The sequence below is a fragment of the Capra hircus genome, chromosome 9, assembly GCF_001704415.2.
Source record: "Capra hircus breed San Clemente chromosome 9, ASM170441v1, whole genome shotgun sequence".
Classification (NCBI taxonomy): Eukaryota; Metazoa; Chordata; class Mammalia; order Artiodactyla; family Bovidae; genus Capra; species Capra hircus.
Window position 1 is genome coordinate 48,526,008 of NC_030816.1, and position 23,722 is coordinate 48,549,729.

The 23,722-nt window shown below is 36.8% G+C and overlaps 1 protein-coding gene across 1 annotated transcript in view; it reads left to right on the forward strand.

The window, feature by feature from the left end:
* RNGTT (RNA guanylyltransferase and 5'-phosphatase) overlaps positions 1 to 23,722 on the forward strand; it is a 235,757-nt gene that overhangs the window by 127,653 nt on the left and 84,382 nt on the right. Inside the window, exon 13 of the mRNA XM_018053155.1 lies at positions 23,185 to 23,285. Coding sequence (XP_017908644.1) covers positions 23,185 to 23,285 — 101 coding nt within the window. The remainder of the gene's footprint in view (positions 1 to 23,184; positions 23,286 to 23,722) is intronic.

Consider the following 23,722-nt stretch of genomic DNA (forward strand, 5'->3'; position numbering starts at 1 on the left):
CACTCCTGATTCCTTTCAGTCTCATGCCATTTCTTCTCCGTCTCACTCAAGGTCTTTGTCTTCTACTAGTTATCAAAGTTTGGAGTTTCTAAAGGCTCTGTATGCTGGACCTTCATTTTTCCTCAAGCTCCACTCTCTCCCTGGAAGTCTCATTCGCACCCGTGGCTCAATTATCTCTTGTAAGCCTGTGACTCAGTTTTGATTTCTGTTTAAGCTCCAGATATGTTTATCTAATTGCCTACCCTGATATCACCTTTTCAGTTTTTCAGAAATACCAGAAATCACTGTACAGCTGCTCCATCTCTATTCCCCAAACAACAAACCAACATAGAGACTACACAATGATCTTTTCCTGATATTTCCTCTCTCAGTTGCTTAAATGCAGTTACTTGAGTGAGAAATCTAGATGTCATCTTGACACCTTCCCCTCTTTTATCCATCTGATCCATCTCCAAGTCTTGCTTTAGCTCCTAAATCTCTCTTAAATTATTCCCTTTTCTCTTCATTACCACTGCCACACTCCAGTCTCACTTGTCATTCATTGCCTCTTGCCTGGACCACTGCAGCAGCATCCTAACTGGTCCTGCAGCCTCCACTTTGTCATCCTCTTGTCTTTATCACACTGCATTCACAGAGATCTTCTTCCTTTATCTCTAGCGATTTTCCCCTTGCTTTTATGTTAAAGACCATACCTAGATTTGAAGCCAGCTTACTCTCTTATCACATGCTGCCTTTTTGTTTCCCTCTGTGTTTTGCTGATGTGAAAATAACTGAAATTTTTATTTAAAGGTGACAATTATATTACTTTATTCATCAACAGTGTTTTAAACAAATTGAAGTATATTTGCTAAAATATTTAAATATTTTGAGAAAAATGGGTATTTTCTCCAAAGAAAAAATTAACTGTTTATTTTAATATAAACCTCTATTCTTTCTAAGTGTTAAGGCTCAAACTTTGATCATGCTGAGGTGATGATTTTTAAAAAGAAGTATCTTCAAATTGAATTTTCCATCTGGCTATAGTCTACATCATAAACCAAATAGGTTCTATTAGACTCTTACATATAAGGTTTTCAGTTTTATGATTTCACTGACATTTTGAATTGCTAATCTTTTGTGGTTTGTCATCTAAAAATGAATATTTTAAGGTGGCCATTTGGTACTTTAATATGCTGTAGGTAGTAGATCTTTTACTTGACAGATATTAGATCTTTCAAGTTAATTTACAAAGTTGATAATGCTTATTTGTTTAAAGCTTTTGCAAGAGAATTTTAATAACTTATGTAGCATAGTAAATTTTTGTTTGTAGTAGTAACTGATTAATTTATAACCGTTTAAAAATTGTGTTTGAGTTTACTTTTTTCATCTAGAGACACATTTATAGATTAGAATTTTTGTGCCATTAATAATCCCTCACTATGAAATAAAAACAGGATTATATGCAATGAATTGCAAAATAGACATGCTAGTAAAAACTTAAATCTTTTCTTTGATTATAAAAGACTTTTTTTTGTTTTACTGCCAGCTATGTTGTGATTAGTAAAACATATAATTGTTTCCATGTTGAATCTAGAGTATTTATTCTCAAGCAGTAGTGATAGTATTGTTTGTTTTTGTGTTTTCATTACTATCTTGATTTTATGTATGGTGGGTCAGCTTGATTTTATGTTTCTCACATTAATCAGTTTGCATGTAAATTGAGTCAGCTTTGATTTTAATATTGCTTTCTTATGAAATATTAATGTTTTTATTAAATCTTTACTACTGCCAGGTATATTGAATGTTATGGATAGATTGTAAAATGAAAATTGGAATTAGTTAATGTCTTGTCTTGAAGTACATGACGAATTAGAGTGGTTTTCCTCTGTAGCAGAGATGATGTTACCATGGTGAGAGCTTCTGTTGCCATGACATTTGCTTGCATATTTTGATAGGTCTTCAATTGAAGAAGGGCTCTGTTTCCTGGCAGACTGGAAAAGTGTCATTCTAGCCTTTCCCCCAATATATTATTTTTTATTGAAAAACATATAATTTCCAAAGAATTGTAATAGTGAACTGCCAAGGAAGAAAATGCACCTTGGTATTTTTTATTTTTATTTTTTTCTTTTTCAACTTTTGGAACACAGCAAAATATTCTTAGCTTGCTTTTTTTTTAAGGAGGAAAAAAAGAGAAGAATATTACTGTTCTAGCTTTCTTAATAGATAAAACATTTGCTTTTCCATCGAATTTTGTTGACAAAATAAACAGCTAAAGGTGAATTTGTGATCAGCCTCTGCTAGATATAGATATGTAATGTTACTGTACAACAGAAAAACACTGCTAATGATGATATATTGGTAGCAGAGAAAAGGAGAAGTAAACATAAATAAGGACTTAACTTAAAAATGAATCAGTGAATTCCAAGAGGGTAACTATATAAAGTGCAAAATCAATTTTCATGTAAATGATACATATTAAACACAATGAATTAAGGATAGTTCCTTTTAAAAAATAATTTGTTTAATTTTGAAATAGTAATGGTAGATATTTTTAAAATTATGTTTTACAGTGATATATTTTTAATTTTAACCAGATAATACACTTTAACATGCAGTAAGAAAAATATGGAGAAGAAAGTCTCCTTCTCATTCTCCTCCCCTCCCTCAGTTATCTTCTGTTGTATTTAACTTATCTTCACATAGTTTTTTTTATGTATTTATAAGTAAATATAAATTTGTTAATACATTTTTATTTCCACTCCACTTTTCAAGGAAGGTAGAACATTATTTTGCACCTTGCTTTTCAGAATTTGTCCAGCCATATATTTTAATGTATATTTTGTCAGTGATCTAATTTGAGCATCTTGGGATGTATTGGAATCAGCAGAAGGATAGGACTTGTTACTGACACCCCCATCCCATATGCTTATGGCAGTTCAGACTTTTAGGAGGAAATACTTAAAAACATAACATTTTGTCGATTTAGAATTAATTTTCCTTTCCTCGTCAAAGTTCATTGAGAACTTCAGTGGGGCTTTTTGCTAGTAAACTGGTTCATTTTGTAAAAGTGCAAATTGAAGTATACTATAATGAGTACATCTTTACACCAGCTGATTCTTTTGCAACAAACTGTTTTCTTCCTTTCTGTATTACTCCCATTCAGCCTTTGAATATCAAATTAGGTGTGGCTTCCTTAGGGAAGCCTGGCTGACTCGGTGAGTGCGTCTCTCCCTGTGTGCTTAAAATGCTCTTCCTCATGTCAGTACTAGGAGCAGAGATAATTGTTTTAATGATATGCAGCACAAATTAGCAAAAAAGAAGGGTAACGTACTGGATGTATAAATAGTGACTACGCTGCAGATATCACTCGTATCTAGAGTTTGATCCCCTATCAGTAGATGACTTTTATTTGGATTTGTGTCCACCAGAGAAGAGGAGAAACACTGCGAGAATCTGCTGACTTACCAGATGGCAGTAGTCTTGGTTATTAAGGCAGAATTAATCTTGAGAAATTTTTGTAATATATTGGCTCTTGTGTCAATAAGGTGACTACTATATTGCTGAGTAAGAAGTAATAAAAATGGATAAAGGCAGGGTTTCTGCCCTCAAAGGGCTTACACTGTATGAAGAAACTTGACCCAGCAGCAAGGTGAGAAACGTGCAGACTGATGGAGTGGCAGAGGCACTTAGGTGGGTCCAGGGAGTAGGGGCAAGGTGCACTGGGAGATGGGCCTGTGCTACAGATGGGACAGGACTTTTGGTTCACCGGTGCCTGAGTGGGAGAGATGCTGAAGTTTACTTTGTTGTCTGAGCTCCCTCTTCCCAGTAGCCAGGGCATTGCCAGTTGTTTGTCCCTCCTACTCACCACTCCACACAAAAAGAGGCCGAAAGTAATTAGAAAACAACTGACTTAAAATTGGTTCCTTTTGAGACAGTTTTATATCATGAGACCTTCCAACCCAATCTTCTGTTATTTGCTTTTAGACAGATTTTATATATATAATTTTTTTTTAAATAATGGAAAGATTTCTGTGATTTGGGCATTTTCTTGACAAGTTGGACTATTCTGGTTATCAGTTTCCTTATCTGTAAAACAAAAGGAGTTTGCTGCATGCATAATAAAAAAACAAGAAGCAAGAAGAAATTAATTAGACTTGTGAACAGACAGTAAAATTAGTAATATGAATGTATTTTGAGTAATTTTTCCACCCTGAATAATCCAAGACACTGCATGAATTCTCTAATATTAAATTTCACCCTCAAATCACAACTTCACTTTCCATAAGGTAGAAAACTTTTATAAGTAAATGAGAAATGTCAACAAGCTTTTGAAAATGCAGTTCTCTTCTTCCCTTGCTTCTTTCTATGATAGCTCTCCCTACTGGTCTCTACCAACTTTGTGACTTTTTAGAAATGAAATGCCAGGTGGTTGTCTTGAGTTATATGTTTTTAGGTGATGGACTGTTCCCTCTACATCAATAAGAACAGCGTAGAGTACCAAGATAATTTAGTCTCAGAAGACTTAAGCAAACTTCCCCTCAAGTCAGGTATACTTGTGGTCTCATTGCCTAGAACTTCCTTGTAACGTTATTATTCTTCAAAATTCAGTTCATGCACTTTTCTTATTCAAGAAAACTTCCTTTACCCCTGCCGCCTGATTTTGGTGTTTCTCTGTTGTTCTTCCTCAGCAGCTTTGTTTATGTTCATTTGAGCACCTCTATAATGCTCTAGGAGTTTATATTAAAAGCCTCACTGTGGTTGAACTCGGTTCCTTGAGAGAATTTGTATCTTTCCCATCTAGTGAGTTACTGGGCACATAGTAGGTAGGTAGTGTTAAGGATTTTTCCTCCATACAGGGTATTTATGTGTCTTGTTTTGCAAAATAGGTATTTATATTTGCATCTCAATGAAACTTGGGCAAAGGATATAACCAAGTTGCTAAATCTAGAATTGTTTTACTTTTCTGTCCAGTAGAATTACCAAAGAGGACTTTTTTCTGCTTCCTTTAAAACTAAATGCTAGAACAACAAAAATAAAACCAATATATGGCAAGATCAGGGCTCTTTCTTAGCCTAAGTGTAGGGCCTGGAATATGTGTTATGATAAACTGCTCACATTTAATGAGTGGAATGAGTAGCATGAACTGCAAAGTATTTAAGGTTATCTTTGGTCTACATATGCTATCTTTAGGCAAGCAAAATGTTATTGTTACATTTTTCTAAGCAAGATAGATGAAGCCCAGACTTTGAATTTACTTAAAATCATGAAGTTAGTAGAGGTAAAGAAGAACCAGATATATTGTCCTCTATGTTGTTATTACTGCTGGCTTCCTTTAGATCAGAGTTTCTCAACTTTGGTACAATTGACATTTTGGGTTGGATAATTCTTTGTTGTGGGCAGCTCGCTGCCTTATGCATTGTAGGTTGTTTAAAAACATCCCTGGCCTTTGCCCACTAGATGGCAATAGCGCACCCTTTCCTCCCCAATGTGACAACCAAACATGTAGGCATTGCCAGACATCGTCTGGGGGGTAAAACCTCTAATTGAGAACCACTGCTTTATACAGCAGATATATCACTTATGTCTCCATTTTGTTTTCCTCTCTATTTTAGTTTTAGAGGATTTCTTTGGCACATGGCCATCCTCTACCTCTAAGCCAAGTTCTGCTCTCATGTGGTAAACACGTTCCTAAACATCTTACTTGTTTGCCTGACATTTGCTTTCATTACTTTTTTTTTTAAAGATAATAGTGGACATCTCAGGTAATATTGATAATTGCTTTCAGATATAATCTATCTAATTTTTTATTTGACAGTTCACCTGGTAAAATCAGATTTGTGTCTATAGAACTAAGTATTATATATATCAGTTTCAGGTTCGATGCATGAGACAGGGTGCTCAGGGCTGGTGCACTGGGATGACCCTGAGGGATGGGATGGGGAAGGAGGTGGGAGGGGGGTTCAGGATGGGGAACACATGTATACCCATGGCTGATTCATGTCAATGTATGGCAAAACCCACTACAATATTGTAATTAGCCTCCAATTAAAATAAATAAATTTTTAAAAAAATGAAAATAAATATACCTTTGAAAATTATTTTAATCTAGATGCATGCTGGTGAATTTAATGAAATTAAAATGCCTTATGCCCTAATTACACGTGGTAAAATGTGGCTTGGAAGAATGTTTCTGTACCCTTGTTTATATTTAGCAAGATTCTGTATTTCAAGTTTGATAACTCACAAATATTTATTATTAAAAGACTTAAATCCTTGTGTTTTATAATATCTTTCCCCTTATTATTTTGAGGAACTTGAAAGAAGGATGTTTTAATAGTTACTGATATATATAATCTTTTATGCATAGTGATTTATCATTTCATAATCTAAAATATTCTGTTTAAACATAAATTTAAATATGTGCTTGTGCTAAGTTGCTTCAGTCGTGTCTGACTCTTTGTGACCCCATGGATTGTAGCCCACCCAGGCTCCTCTGTCCATGGAATTCTCCAGGCAAGAAGACGAGTGGGTAGCCATTCCCTTCTCCAGGGGTTTTTCCCAACCTAGGGATCGAACCTGGGTCTCCTGCATTGCAAGCAGATACTTTACTGTCTGAGCCACCAGGGAAGCCCACATTTAAATATACTTGAGACTAATATTTTAAAATAAGTTTAAAAAATTTTCACTTTATTATTTTTTATTATTTATCAAGTATTTATTGAGCATTTTACTAATTGTTTTGCAGGCATATGATTAGACATGATTTTACTGAAGTAAAATTTATATTCTAATAGACATTTAAATACATTTTACTCATAGAAATTGTTTTGCTTTTGCATTTATTTTCAATAACAGAACTGCAATGTTTTAAATATATAGTTTTCTAAAAATTTTTTATCAAGCATTTCATTAACTTTCATAAAAGTGCTTTGAAATTCTCAAGTCATGTCAAATCTAGTATTTCAGATGAACGTAAATGGTTTGGTATAGAGTCAGATGAGGAATGGCTAACATTTGTGAATTATTGCTTTGTAAAAATGGAAGAGCTAGTATATCTATTCTCCATTGGATGATTTCCAGAGAGAAAAATGTAAAGGATCCTTAGTATCTATTTTACAGTTAGCATTATGTTAAAATTATTTTTAGAATTATTCAGTTCAGTTCAGTTCAGTCGCTCAGTCGTGTTTGACTCTTTGCGACCCCCTGAATCGCAGCACGCCAGGCCTCCCTGTTCATCACCATCTCCCAGAGTTCACTCAGACTCACGTCCATCGAGTCCGTGATGCCATCCAGCCATCTCATCCTCTGTCGTCCCCTTCTCCTCCTGCCCCCAATCCCTCCCAGCATCAGAGTCTTTTCCAATGAGTCAACTCTTTGCATGAGGTGGCCAAAGTACTGGAGCGTCAGCTTTAGCATCATTCCTTCCAGAGAAATCCCAGGGTTGATCTCCTTCAGAATGGACTGGTTGGATCTCCTTGCAGTCCAAGGGACTCTCAAGAGCCTTCTCCAACACCACAGTTCAAAAGCATCAATTCTTCGGCGCTCAGCCTTCTTCACAGTCCAACTCTCACATCCATACATGACCACAGGAAGAACCATAGCCTTGACTAGACGGACTTTAGTCGGCAAAGTAATGTCTCTGCTTTTGAATATACTATCTAGGTTGGTCATAACTTTTCTTCCAAGGAGTAAGCGTGTTTTAATTTCATGGCTGCAGTCACCATCTGCAGTGATTTTGGAGCCCCCCAAAATAAAGTCTGGCACTGTTTCCACTGTTTCCCCATCTATTTCCCATGAAGTGATGGGACCAGATGCCATGATCTTCGTTTTCTGAATGTGAGGTACCCATTATAAAATATTTTGGGATTTTCCAGGTGGCCCTAGTGGTAAAGAATCTGCCTGCCAGTGTAGGAGACATAATAGACACAGGTTTGATTCCTGGGTCGGGAAGATCTCCTGGAGAAGGGTATGGCAACCCACTCCAGTATTCTTGCCTGGAGAATCCCATGGACAGAGGAGCCTGGTGGGCTACAGGCCATAGGGTTGCAAAGAGTTGGACATGACTGAAGTGACTTAGCAAGCAAGAAATATTTTAAAGCTGTACAACCCTAGCTTTAACATTTCCTAGATTTAACAACTTAGATTGGTATTGGTTTCTAAGTGTTCTCATACTAGTCATATGAATAAATAAGGAACAGAAGTAAATGATGGTTGGTTTGTAAATATGACATTCCCTTGGCAGAGGTGGTAAATGGGGTTGGTGTGGGATGCTGACACTCCTTTCTGCCCCTCAGTCCTTTCTTACCCTTCACCACTATAGGGAACTACACTTACTACTAAAAGGTCTGTAATGTTTCTGTCAGATAGACTTTATTAGAAAACAGACTAAATTTTTAAAATTAGTTTTATTAATGGGATCATAATTAAAAATTAAGCAATTTTAACATTTATAAAAATATTTATATTCAGTAAGTATAAAGAGATTTATCTGTGATCATCCTGAAAGATATGTTACATGAATGAGCCTTAGGGCAAATAAATGAATGAAAACTTCCACTGAAATATTATATATTTGATTTTATGTTTGTTCAGGTTTAAATACAAGACTTAGGAAAATAGCATGTATTATGTTCTTAAATTTACTACAGAGAAAAATAATGTTTTCAATCAACTCCAGTGACTCTCTTTCTTTAGCAAAACTGGATACACTAAATTTGTCATTATATGGACTTCTGTTTCAAATAAGTGATCCTATGACTAGGGTTTTTGCATTTTTAAAATTTCTAAAAATCTGTTAGAATTCAATTTGACTTGTATTTCTAAAAAATATTAGTAGTAAGAACACTTAGCAGTTTTCCCTTCCTGTCTTTCTCATAATATGGCCTCACTGAATTGACATAGTTTCCTCTACTTCAGGGGAGTCTATATTTTTCTGTCTGAGTGTTTTGCTCATATTTACTTTCTGCTGTGATCTGTGTTAGTGAATATTACTCATTATTTGAGGCTCACAGTGTTCATTCCTCTTTAAGTACATAACCACCCAAGTAAAAGATTTTTTCGTTTTACTGTGTTCCTAGAATACATTTAAAACATTTTTCCCCCTATTCTGTCGTCTCTTTAATTACATGGGTAGTATTGTTCAACATTTCCACAACTTTTATATCACTGCAAACAAGTTTTATAACCATTATGTAATAACTCTACTTCTCCCCAGTCCATCCATCCCTCCTCCCCTACTGCCTCCACCCACTACTCCTGGTGCCTCAGATCTAGTTCCTCTCCCTGTGAATTTGCCTACTGTGGATATTTCTTTCTTTCTTTTTTTTTTTTAATTTGAGGCTCATTACAATATCGTAGTGGTTTTTGCCATACATTGACATGAATCAGCCATGAGTGTACATGTGTTCCCCATCCTGACCCTTCCTCCACCACCCTCCCCATCACATCCCTCAGGGTCATCCCAGTGCACCAGCTCTGAGCACCCTCTCTCATGCATTGAACCTGGACTGGCGATCTGTTTCACATATGATAATATACATGTTTCAATGCTATTCTCTCAAATCATCCTACCCTCGCCTTCTCCCACAGAGTCCAAAAGTCTGTTCTTTTCATCTGTGTCTCTTTCGCTGTCTTGCATATAGGGTCATCATTACCATCTTTCTAAATTCTGCTTATATATGCTAATATACTGTATTGGTGTTTTTCTTTCTGACTTACTTCGCTCTGTATAATAGGCTCCAGTTTCATCCACCTCATTAGATGGATTCAAATGCATTCTTTTTAATAGCTGAGGAATATTCCATTGTGTATATGTACCACAGCTTCTTTATCCATTCGTCTGCCAGTGGGCATCTAGGTTGCTTCCATGTCCTGGCCGTTGTAAACAGTGCTGCGATGAACATTGTGGTATATGTGTCTCTTTCAATTCTGGTTTCCTTGGTGTGTATGCCAGCAGTGGGATTGCTGGGTCATATGGCAATTCTGTTTCCAGTTTTTTAAGGAATCTCCACACTGTTCTCCATAGTGGCTGTACTAGTTTGCATTCCCACCAACAGTGTAAGAGGGTTCCCTTTCTCCATACCCTCTCCAGCATTTACTGCTTGTAGACTTATGGATCGCAGCCATTCTGACCGGCATGAGATGGTACCTCATTGTGGTTTTGATTGGCATTTCTCTGATAATGAGTGATGTTGAGCATCTTTTCATGTGTTTGTTAGCCATCTGTATGTTTTCTTTAGATAAATGTCTGTTTAGTTTTTGGCCCATTTTTTGATTGGGTCATTTATTTTTCTGGAATTGAGCTGCAGGAGCTGCTTGTATATTTTTGAGATTAATTCTTTGTCAGTTGCTTTGTTTGCTATTATTTTCTCCCATTCTGAAGGTTGTCTTCTCAGCTTGCTTATAGTTTCCTTTATTGTGCAAAAGCTTTTAAGTTTAATTAGGTCCCATTTGTCTATTTTTGCTTTTATTTCCATTACTCTGGGAGGTGGGTCATTGGGGATCCTGCTATGATTTACGTCAGAGAATGCTTTGCCTATGTTTTCCTCTAGGAGTTTTATAGTTTCTGGTCTTACGTTTAGATCTTTGATCCATCTTGAGTTTATTTTTGTGTATGATGTTAGAAAGTGTTCTAGTTTCATTCTTTTACAAGTGGTTGACCAGATTTCCCAGCACCACTTGTTAAAGAGAGTATCTTTTCTCCATTGTATAGTCTTGCCTCCTTTGTCAAAGATAAGGTATCCATACGTGTGTGGATTTATCTCTGGGCTTTCTATTTTGTTCCATTGATCTGTATTTCTGTCTTTGTGCCAGTACCATACTGTCTTGATGACTGTGGCTTTGTTGTATAGCCTGAAGTCAGGCAAGTTGATTCCTCCAGTTCCATTCTTCTTTCCCAAGATTGCTTTGGCAATTCGAGGTTTTTTGTATTTCCATACAAATTGTGAAATTACTTGTTCTAGTTTTCTGAAAAATGCCTTTGGTAGCTTGATAGGGATTGCATTGAATGATTGCTTTGAGTAGCATACTCATTTTCACTATACTGATTCTTCCAATCCATGAACATGGTATATTTCTCCATCTGTTTGTGTCATTTTTGAGTTTTTTCATCAGTGTTTTATAGTTTCCTATATATAGGTCTTTTATTTCTTTAGGTAGATTTACTCCTAAGTATTTTATTCTTTTCATTGCAATGGTGAATGGAATTGTTTCCTTGATTTCTTTTTCTGTTTTCTCATTTTTAGTATATAGGAATGCAAGGGATTTCTGTGTGTTAATTTTATATCCTGTCTGTGTGTTAATTTTATATCCTGTAACTTTACTATATTCATTGATTAGCTCTAGTAGTGTTCTGGTAATGTCTTTAGGGTTTTCTATGTAGAGGATCATGTCATCTGCAAACAGTGAGTTTTACTTCTTTTCCAGTATGAATTCCTTTTATTTCTTTTTCTTCTCTGATTGCTGTGACTAAAACTTCCAAAACTATGTTGAATAGTAGTGGTGAGAGTGGGCACCCTTATCTTGTTCCTGACTTAAAAGGAAATGCTTTCAATTTTTCACCACTGAGGATAATGTTTGCTGTGGGTTTATCATATATGGCTTTTATTATGTTGAGGTATGTTCCTTCTATGCCTGCTTTCTGGAGGGTTTTTATCATAAATGGATGTTGAATTTTGTCAAAGGCTTTCTCTGCATCTACTGAGATAATAATATGGCTTTTATCTTTCAATTTGTTAATGTATCACATTGTTATAACAAATGTATACACATTTATTCGTGTATCATATTGATTGATTTGTGAATATTAAAGAATCCTTGCATCCCTGGGATAAAGCCCACTTGGTCATGATGTATGATCTTTTTAATATTTTGTTGGATTCTGTTTGCTAGAATTTTGTTAAGGATTTTTTGCATCTATGTTCATCAGTGATATTGGCCTGTAGTTTTCTTTTTCTGTGGCATCTTTGTCTGATCTTGGTATTAGGGTGATGTTGCCCTCATAGAATCAGTTTTGAAGTTTACCTTCCTTTGCAGTTTTCTGGAAGAGTTTGAGTAGGATAGGTGTTAGCTCTTCTCTAAATTTTTGGTAGAATTCAGCTGTGAAGCCATCTGGTCCTGGGCTTTTGTTTGTTGGAAGGTTTCTGATTACAGTTTCGATTTCTGTGCTTGTGATGGGTCTGTTAAGATTTTCTGTTTCTTCCTAAGGTTCAGTTTTGGAAAGTTGTACTTTTCTCAGAATTTGTCCATTTCTTCCAAGTTGACCATTTTATTGGCATAAAGCTGCTGATAGTAGTAGTCTTTTATGATCCTTTGTATTTCTGTGTTGTCTATTCTGATTTCTTCATTTTCATTTCTAATTTTGTTCATTTGATTCCTCCCCCGCCTTTTTTTAATGAGTCTTGCTAATGATTTGTCTATTTTATTTATCTTCTCAAAAAACCAGCTTTTAGCTTTGTTGATTTTGGCTGTGGTCTCCTTTGTTTCTTTTGCATTTATTTCTGCCCTAATTTTTATGATTTCTTTCCTTCTGCTAACCCTGGGGTTCTTCATTTCTTCTTTTTCTAGTTGCTTTAGGTGTAGAGTTAGGTTATTTATTTGATCTCTCTCCTGTTTCTTGAGGTAGGCTTGTACTGCTGTGAACCTTCCCCTTAGCACCGCTCTTACTGAATTCCATAGGTTTTGGGTTGTGTTTTCATTTTCATTCATTTCTATGCATATTTTGATGTCTTCTGTGATTTATTGGTTATTCAGAAGTATGTTGTTTAGCCTCCATATGTTTGTATTTTTAATAGTTTTTTTCCTGTAGTTGACATCTAATCTTACCACATTGTGATCAGAAAGGATGCTTGAGATGATTTCAATTTTTTTAATTTACCAAGGCTAGATTTATGGCCCAGGATGTGATCTGTCCTAGGGAAGGTTCCCTGTACACTTGAGAAAAAGGTGAAATTTCTTGTTTTAGGGTGAAATGTCCTATAGATATCAACTAGGTCTAACTGGTCCATTGTATCATTTAAAGTTTGTGTTTCCTTGCTAATTTTCTGTTTAGTTGATCTATCCATAGGTGTGAGTGGGGTATTAAAGTCTCCCACTATTATTGTGTTATTGTTAATTTCCCCTTTCATACTTGTTAGTATTTGCCTTATATATTGCAGTGTTCCTATGTTGGGTGCATGTATATTTATAGTTGTTATATCTTCTTCTTGGAGTGATCCTTTGTTATGTAGTGTCCTTCTTTGTCTCTTTTCATGGCCTTTACTTCAAAGTCTATTTTATTGGATATGAGTATTGCTACTCCTGCTTTCTTTTGGTCTCTGTTTGGTGGAATATCTTTTTCCAGCCCTTCACTTTCAGTCTGTATGTGTTCCTTGTTTTGAGGTGGGTCTCTTGTAGACAGCATATATAGGGGTCTTGTTTTTGTATCCATTCAGCCAGTCTTTGTCTTTTGGTTGGAGCATTCATCCCATTTACATTTAAGGTAATTATTGATAAGAATGATCCCATTGCCATTTACTTGTTTTGGGTTTGAGTTAATAAACCTTTTCTGTGTTTCCTGCCTAGAGAAGATCCTTTAGCATTTGTTGAAGAGCTGGTTTGGTGGTGCTGAATTCTTTCAGCTTTTGCTTATCTGTAAAGCTTTTGATTTCTCCTTCATATTTGAATGAGCTCCTTGCTGGGTACAGTAATCTGGGTTGTAGGTTTTTCTCTTTCATCACTTTAAGTATATCCTGCCATTCCCTTCTGGCCTGAAGAGTTTCTATTGAAAGATCAGCTGTTATCCTTATGGGGATCCCTTTGTGAGTTACTTATTTTTCTCTTGCTGCTTTTAATATTTGTTCTTTGTGTTTGATCTTTGTTAATTTGATTAACATGTTTCTTGGGGTGTTTTGCTTTGGGTTTATCCTGTTTGGGACTCTCTGGGTTTCTTGGACTTGGATGGCCATTTCCTTCCCCGTTTTAGGGAAGTTTTCAACTATTAACCTCCTCAAATATTTTCTCATGGCCTTCCTTTTTGTCTTCTTCTTTTGGGACTCCTATGATTCAAATATTGGGGCATTTAACATTGTCCCAGAGGTCTTTGAGGTTGTCCTCATTTCTTTTGATTCTTTTTCTTGTTTCCTCTCTGCTTCATTTATTTCCACCATTCTGTCTTCCACCTCACTTATCCTATCTTCTGCTTCAGTTATTCTACCGTTGGTTCCCTCCAGAGTGTTTTTGATCTCATTTATTGAATTATTTATTATTGATTGACTCTTTATTTCTTCTAGGTCCTTGTTAAACTTTCCTTGCATCTTCTCAATCCTTGTCTCCAGACTATTTATCTGTAATTCCAAAATGTTTTCAAGATTTTGGATCATTTTTGCTATCATTATTCTGAATTCTTTTTCAGGTAGACTCTATCTCCTCCTCTTTTGTTTGCTTTGGTGGGCTTTTATCATGTTTCTTTACCTGCTGAATATTTCTCTGCCTTTTCATCTTGTGTAGATTGCTGTGTTTGGGGTGGCCTTTTGCCAGGGTCCAGCCCCGGTAGATCCAGGGTGATTCAAAGGTGGGGACGGAGTCGGCGTCCTTGGAAAAATACATATTTAATTACAGATATATAGAGAGATTAGCAATGGATAGTGTATTCGGAAGATTAGTGGAGAAAAAGAGGCTGAATAACTTTGATTATGTGGAATAGCATCCATGTTCCAGGTGGGAATTCAGCCAGAAAAACGAGGAGCAAGAAAGAACAACATGGGGCTATCAGTCTTTCCGGAAACTGATCCGATTTCTTTATTTTTGGGTTTGTTTATATACCTTTTGTTACATATAGGGATGAATACAGAGTCACGCCGGGGTCAGCAGTCCTGACCTTTATCAAAATCAGGTGCTTCACATAAAAAGGTCTTAGGGATTTTATGATCCTTTCTTTCTGATAACCAAAAAACTTACTTCTTCCAAGGGTGTTTTTCCTTAAACCAGGCACCACCTTCCAAATAAAGTTACATTCCTATAGGGTGAGGGTGTAGTGAGTTACAATCAAGAAAGGAATTTATTTAACCCAAGGTTAACATGATTAATCTTAAAGGTTAATACTTATTTCTCCTATATGCTTAAAGGTAATACTTATTTCTCCTAAATGCTGGTTATATTCATTATAAGGGCAGGGAGCATGGAGATTTAGCAGCAAACGTCAGCCCAACAAATGAAAATCCTTTCACCAATGTTCCCTTTAAGATCTATTTAGTCTTAAGATAGTGATAAAATTACATTTTTACATAGCAAGGACACAGTGATTTATAACAAAGTACAGTGATCTATTACAAAAGAGAAAATCCATTAACTCAAAAAGTCTAGTATTGCTAACATCAAAAACTATATTTCCTTTTCTATATTCCAAATACATTGATTAATATATTCCCAGGTGCCTAAGGATATGGAGGCCTGGCGGCAATCATTGACTCAACAAGAAGAAAAAGCCCTATGCTAATTAAGACTCTCAAAATACTCCAAAACTCTCTGTACTGTTTATGGTTAAGAAGTAGTAAACAATCACTGTTTATGGTTAAGAGATAGTAAACAATCATGTGCATAGTGGCAGGAGTATGGATAATCCTGTCACACAAGCTAGTCTGTCAGCAGAGAGGTTTGACCTAAGACACCCTTGTCACACCCAGGGTAGGGAATTAGCAGCAATTATTGACAAAACAAATGAAAAACCCTTCACCAATATAATTCCTAACCAACCCACTATACTAATAATTTCCAGCTCCCCAAAAGAATTTGCCTTTAGTAAGTCTAAATCATCTCGTGCCTCTCAGGTCGGGAGGCTGTAAACAATCACATGTGGCTTTACGAACCTATACTGACGGGCTAGATAACCTTCAGAGCAGTCTGTAAGCTGAGACACTCTTGTTACGCCCAGGAATTTTTATTGCCTTGGAGCTGCACATTTACTCCTTCTCCGAGAGAAACAGTTATGGGGGAGAGCCCCCTGTAAAGTCAGAGGTGTAGGTGAGAGCATAAAACAGACTCTGGTTTGGGGGTTAGATGCTCGGGAGCAGGGGGTTTCCTGAGGCTTGATCACACCTTTGCGTATGCCAAGCCTCCTTCCTCATGACCTTTGCCATGGGCAGAGTTCCTCACGCTGGCCCCCGGCAGCCTTTCTGTATGCTAGAAGTTTGTGGTTCCTCTTTATTGTGGAGGTTCCTCCCTGTGGATGGGGTGGATGAGTTTCTTGTCAAGGTTTCCTGGTTAGGGAAGCTTGCATTGGTGTTCTGGTGGGTGGGGCTGGATCTCTTCTCTCTGGAGTGCAATGAAAAGTCCACTAGTGAGTTTTGAGGTGTCTGTGGATTTGGTGTGACTTTTGGCTGCCTGTAATTTTGTCCTCAGGGTTATGTTCCTGCATTGTTGGAGAATTAGCTTGGTATGTCTTGCTCTGAAACTTTTTGGATCTTTGGTGGAGCATGGTTTCAGTGTAGGTATGGAGGCTTTTGGATGAGCTCTTGTTGATTAATGTTCCCTGGAATCAGGAGTTTTCTGTTGTTCTCAAGTTTTGGATTTAAGCCTCCTGCCTCTGGCTTTCAGTCTTATTCTTACAGTAGCCTCAAGACTTCTCCATCCATACAGCACTGATGATAAAACATCTAGGTTAATGGTGAAAAGATTTTCCACAGTGGGGGACATCCGGAGAGATTCACAGAGTTACATGGAGAAGAGAAGAAGGAGGAGGGAGATAGAGGCGACTATGAGAAGAAGGGGAATCAAAAGGGGAGAGAGCAATCTAGCCAGTAATCGAGTCCCTATTTGCTCTCCACAGTCTGGAACACTCAGAGAGGTTCACGGAGTTCCATAGAGAAGAGAAGAGGGAGGAAGGAGATAGAGGTGACCAGGAGGAGAGGAGGGGGAGTCAAAAGGAAAGAGACCAATATAACTTGTAATCAGTTTCCTAAGTGTTCTCCACAGCCCAGAATACCCAGAGATTTGCCGAGTTAAGTAGAGAAGAGAAGGGGGAGGGAGGAGATAGAGGTGACCTGGGGGAGAAAAAGGAGAGTCAAAAGGGGAGAGAGCAATCAAGCCGGTAATCACACTCCTAAGTGAAAAGGGCTACTGAAGATTGGAGTCTTAAAGGCACAGAATTGATAACAAATACCAAAAAGCAAAGATTAAAAATCTAGAATAGAGGTTAGACTCTCAAAAATACAATATTAAAAAACAAAATCTCAAAAGTTATAAAAAAAGATATGAAATTTCCTTTTAAAATAGGGTCTTTTTTTGTAAGGTAATAGGTTTTAAATATGAAAATTAAAGGAGTAATAACATAAAAATTTTTTAAAATTTAAAAATGATAATAAAATATATCTAGGAATTTCTCTGGAGCTGTTGAGGGCAGTGTGGGGTCAGTTCAGTTTTAGATAGTTCCTTGTCCCAGCTTATACTTCTACTCAAGGTCTATAGGTCCCTTCCAGTGTAGCCAGTGCTAACTACAGGGTTTTAATCTGTTGCAGCTATCACTTCCGAAGCCATTCCCTCTTCTTTATTTTGGCTTCCTTTGTTTGCAAGTCTCTTCAATATCTAACTTCTGCCCTGACACAAGGGGCCGAAGGTGGTCACTTATTTAGGCTCACTTGTTCAGTTGTGCTGTGGGGAGGGAGGAACACTGCAAACAAATATCACTGGCATGTGTGGGGAGTACTCGCAGTGTCTGGGCCACACTGGGTTTGCCCCCTGCTCATGGCGTGTGTGCTTTCCCGGTCTGCACTGCTTAGGCTCCAGGTTGCTCTGCAGGGGAACTCTCTAAAGCGGGCCCTGGGTTGAGTGCACTTCCCAGGTCTAAGCTGCTCAGGTTCAGGTTCTCAGGTACTCCACAAAGGCAGAGGCGGTTGGGCCTGCATGTTGTGCCCTTCCCAGGTCGGAGCAGCTTAGGCAACCAGGTGTTTGGCGAGTGCACTCTCCCCAGGTGCGATGTGTCTTATCACCTCCCTGGTCCCAGCTGCTCGGTTTCCTGGGGTGTGCAGCGGGAACACTGTCTCAGGTGTGCCCTGTGTCTCCTCTGGGGAGCTGATTTCTGGCTGCGAACCTCCTGGCGGACGTCAGCCGTCCAGGATCCCAGGAAGACTTGGTTAGCAACTGGGAGCCTGGTCACAGTTTGGTAGAGGATGCTGTCTCTGGGGCCAAGTTTTACCCTCTCCCTCCTGCTCTGGCTGTCGCCTCCCTGCCTCTGGTGGGGAATGGGCTGGTCTGCTGCCTGCTAGCTCTCCTGTGGTATTCACTCAGTCCTTTGTCTGGATATTTCATGTAGGTAGAATCATGCAATTTTTGTCCTTTTGTGTCTGGCTTATTCACTTAGCGTAGTTTTTGAGGTTCATTCATTTTGTAGCATGTATCAGAAATTCTTTCTTATTTTGTTACTGAGTAATATTCCATTGTATGTATATAGTGCACTTTGTCTGTTTTAATGTTGATGGAAACCTAGGTTGTTTCCACCTTTTGGCAGTTTTGAATAATGCTGCCATGTTGACTTGTCCCAGGTTTTGTTGGTTTTTGTTTTTGTTTTGATGTAAATGGAATTGATTTCTTAGTTTCCTTCTTGGATTGTTCACTGCTGTTGTATAGAAACAGTTGATCTTTTGTATTGACAATGCCACCAAAATATTACTTTAAAAGGAATAAATTTAACAAAAATTGTGCAAGACCTGTATACCAAAAACTACAAAACACTACTGAGAGAAATTTAGAAGTCATAACTAAAGAGATTGGCAGTGTTTGTGAATCAAAAGATTCAGTATTGTTAAGATTCTTCCCCCTTAACTGACCTGTTGATTCACTGTATTCTTGCTTAAAATCCTAATAAAGTTATTTTCATTGAGAGTGACCAGGTAATTTTAAAATATATGTGGAAATACAAATCTACATTAGCTAAGAGACTTTGGGAAAAGAAGAACAAACTTTGAGGACCTGTGTGCTCTTATTTTAATACTTAATATAGAGCTATAGAAATCAAGACAGTATGGTGTAAGCAGGAAGAAAGGCGTACTTATCAATGCAGCAGGTTAGCAAGAATCGAAATACATCTGTATCCATAAGCAATTTCTTTTTGGGAAAGATGCCAGGGCAGTTCAGTGAGGGAAGGATAGTCTTTTAACAAACGGTGCTGTATCACTTTGATATCCATCTGTCAGATAGTGAACAGTCCCTTACTTCACACCACATAAATAAATTAACCTCAAATGGATCATAAAAATAAGAAAACAATAAAACTTCTGTAAGAAAATGTAGTGGAAAATTTCAGTAACCTTAGGATAAGCAAAGGTTCCTTAAAAAGGGCACAAAAAGCACAAATTTTAAAAGTTTAAAGTTGATAATTTTGAAAAGATGCTCAGCATCACTAATCATCAGGTAAATGCAAGTCAGAAGCACACTGGTATATTACCTAATACCAGTTAGGGTGGCCATTATCAAAAAGTGAAAAGATAACATACTGGTGAGAAAGTGGAGGAAGGGAACCCTTCTGCACTGTTGGTAGAAATGTAAATTGATATAGCTCTTATGAAAAATAGCATGAAGTTTCCTCAAAAAATTAATAATAGAGCTGCCATGTCATTTAGCAGTCCCACCTTTGGATATGTATTCAAAAGAAAGAAAATCAACATCCTGAAGAGGTACTTGCATTTCCATCTTTACTGCAGCAATATTCACAGTAGCCAAGATGTGGAAATAACTTGTCTGTCAGAGGATGAATGAGTAAAGAAAATAATGGTATACATGTACAATGGAATATTATTCAACCTTAAGAAAGAAGGAACTTCAGCCAGTTGTGACAACATGGATGAACCTGGAGTACATTATGCTAAGTGAAATAAGGTCTCACTATATGTGGAATCTTTAAAACAAAAAAAAAGTCAAGTCAGAGTGTGGAATGGTGGTTACCAGAAGCGGTGGGTAGGGGACGAATGGAGATATTAATCAAAGGGTAGAAACTTTCAGTTATAAGATGAGTAAGTTCTGGAGACCTAATATATAGCATGGTACCTGTGGTTAACAATAAAATATACTTGGAATTTCCTAAGGGAATAAATCTTAAATGGTTACACACAAAGAAGTAATTGTGAGATGATGGATATGTGTATTAGCTTGACTGTGGTAATCATTTCACAGTGTATACATATATCAAAACACCATGTTGTAGACCTTAAAATTTGTATTTCTCAATCATACCTCAGTAAAGCTGGAAAAAAATAGATGATTTTGAGTTCATTAAAATATATTCAAAAGAAATATATTTTGTTAAGAAGATGAAAAGACAAGACAAAAACTGGTAGAAAATATTTGCAGAACATCTATCCAAACAAGGCTGTGTATCCAGAATATATAATATAGAAAACTCTTACAGGTACCTCACCAAAGAAGATACACAGATAGCAGCCAATAAGCAAGTTAAAAGATCTTCAGCATCTTTTGTCATTAGAGAAATGCAAATCAGAATTATGAGACATACTTTAGAATGAAAATTTTAGAGTTAAAAAGACCAGCAATACCTAGTTTGCGGTAGATGCAGAGGAAATTGATCTCTCGTATGTTACAGCTAAATCAAATCCCTTATGATTATACAGTGGAAGTGAGAAATAGATTTAAGAGACTAGATCTGATAGACAGAGTGCCTGATGAACTATGGACAGAGGTTCATGACATTGTACAGGAGACAGGGATCAAGACCATCCTCATGAAAAAGAAATGCAAAAAAGCAAAATGGCTGTCTGAGGAGGCCTTACAAATAGGTGTGAAAAGAGAAGCGAAAAGCAAAGGAGAAAAGGAAAGATATAAGCATCTGAATGCAGAGTTCCAAAGAACAGCAAGGAGAGAGAAGAAAGCCTTCTTCAGCGATCAATGCAAAGAAATAGAGGGAAACAACAGAATGGGAAAGACTAGAGATCTCTTCAAGAAAATTAGAGATACCAAGGGAACATTTCATGCAAAGATGGGCTCGATAAAGGACAGAAATGATATGGACCTAATAGAAGCAGAAGATATTGAGAAGAGGTGGCAAGAATACACAGAAGAACTGTACAAAAAAGATCTTCACGACCCAGATAATCACAATGGTGTGATCACTCACCTAGAGCCAGACATCCTGGAATGTGAAGTCAAGTGGGCCTTAGAAAGCATCACTACGAACAAAGCTAGTGGAGGTGATGGAATTCCAGTTGAGCTATTTCAAATCCTGAAAAATGGTGCTGTGTAAGTGCTGCACTCAATATGCCAGCAAATTTGGAAAACTCAGCAGTGGCCACAGGACTGGAAAAGGTCAGTTTTCATTCCAATCTCAAAGAAAGGCAATGCCAAAGAATGCTCCAACTACCGCACAGTTGTACTCTCACACGCTAGCAAAGTAATGCTCAAAATTCTCCAAGTCAGGCTTCAACAGTACATGAACCATGAACTTCCAGATGTTCAAGCTGATTTTAGAAAAGGCAGAGGAACCAGAGATCAAATTGCCAACATCCGCTGGATCATGGAAAAAGGAAGAGAGTTCCAAAAAAACATCTACTTCTGCTTTATTGACTATGCCAAAGCCTTTGACTGCGTGGATCACAATAAACTGTGGAAAATTCTTAAAGAGATGGGCATAACCCTAAGGATACCACCAGAAAATTACTAGAGCTAGTCAATGAGTATAGTAAAGTTGCAGGATATAAAATTAATACACAGAAATCCCTTGCATTCCTATACATTAACAGTGAAAAAACAGAGAAAGCAACCCCATTCACTATTGCAGTGAAAAGAATAAAATACTTAGGAATAAATCTACCTAAAGAAACAAAAGACCTATATATAGAAAACTATAAAACACTGACGAAAGAAATGAAAGATGACACAAATAAATGGAGAAATATACCATGTTCATGGATTGGAAGAATCAATATAGTGAAAATGAGTATAGTGCCTGAAGCCATCTATAGATTCAGTGCAATCCCTATCAAGCTACCAGTGGTATTTTTCACAGAGCTAGAACAAATAATTTCACAATTTGTATGGGAACCCCACAAACCTTGAATAGCCAAAGCAATCTTAAGAAAGAAGAGTGGAACTGGAGGAATCAACCTGCCTGACTTCAGACTATACTACAAAACTACAGTCATCAAGGAAGTATGGTACTGGCACAGAGACAGAAATATAGATCAATGAAACAAAATAGCCCAGAGATAAATCCATGTACCTGTGGACACCTTATCTTTGACAAAGTAGGCAAAAATATACAATGGAGAAAAGAGAACCTCTTTACCAAGTGGTGCTGGGGAAACTGGTCAACCGCATGTAAAAAAATGAAACTAGAACACTTTCTAACACCATGCACAAAAGTAAACTCATATAGGTTAAAGATCTAAATGTAAGACTAGAAACTATAAAACTCTTAGAGGAAAACATAGGCAGAACACTCTGACATAAATTACAGCAAGATCCTCTATGACCCACCTGCCAGAGTAATGGAAATAAACACAAAAATAAACAAGTGGGACCTAATTAAGTGTAAAAACTTTTGCACAATGAAGGAAACTGTAAGCAAGGTAAAAAAGGCAGCCTTCAGAATGGAAGAAAATAATAGCAAATGAAACAACTGACAAAGAATTAATCTCTGAGATATACAAACAGCTCATGAGGCTCAATACCAGAAAAATGAACAAACCAATCAAAAAGTGGGCCAAAGAACTAAATAGGCACAATTATTTTTAAATGACCAAACTTCCTTTAAGTTGTAGTGAATTGTAGGGAGTAATAGGTTTCATTATTTTTCGAAACTTTCACAAACAAGTATATATGTGTCATTATTTTTCAAAACTTTCACGGACAAGTATCTATGTGTTTTGGCAGGGAAGAGAGAAAGGCTATCTGTAAGATGTTGGATATCTAACGAATAGCATGTGTGCATGCTAAGTCGCTTTACTCTTTGTGACCCTATGGACTTTAGCCCGCCAAGCTCCTCTGTCCATGGAATTCTCCAGGCAAGAATACTAGAGTGGATTGCCATGCCCTTCTCCAGGGGATCTTCCCATCTAACTCATGAGTGGCGATATCTAACTTTACTCATCAGTTGATGATAACAAAGATTATAGTAAAAGAAGACGTGATTTTGCTTAATAAAAAGTAATTGTTATTATATTTAGTATATCAGATGTATAATCTTTAGCTTCTTATTAACTATTATCCTCATTGTCGTCACTTTAGAAATACAAACCTGGTCGGTGTGATGATATTTTGAAATGGAAGCCTCCCAGTCTGAATTCTGTGGATTTTCGCCTAAAAATAACAAGAATGGGAGGAGAAGGGTAAGTATGCATGTTTGATTCCCCATCATTTCTGTATGTAATAATACTTTTACTATTCCTAGGTACTTACCCAGAAGTTATGCAAACAGATGTCCACATAAATGTTTATATTATATAAAGCTTCACTGTTTATCTGGTGTTTTACATATTCCTTCAAAATAAAGTAAAATACTTTCCCAGAATACTTTATATATGTATACTATAAATCTATCTCATTTTCCCAGATTATTTCTTTGATATATTACAGCTCATATTTTGTAGCATCCTTTAAAATTGACCAATTTTAGTCTTAAAAAAAGTTATTTCTAATATTAACACAATAAACTTCATTAAAATATAAAAATGAAAATAGATTTTACTTGAAAATAATCCAGTCAAGTGAATTATAAATGTAAGATATTATTATTATTATTGAACGTTTTAAAACAAGCCATTTT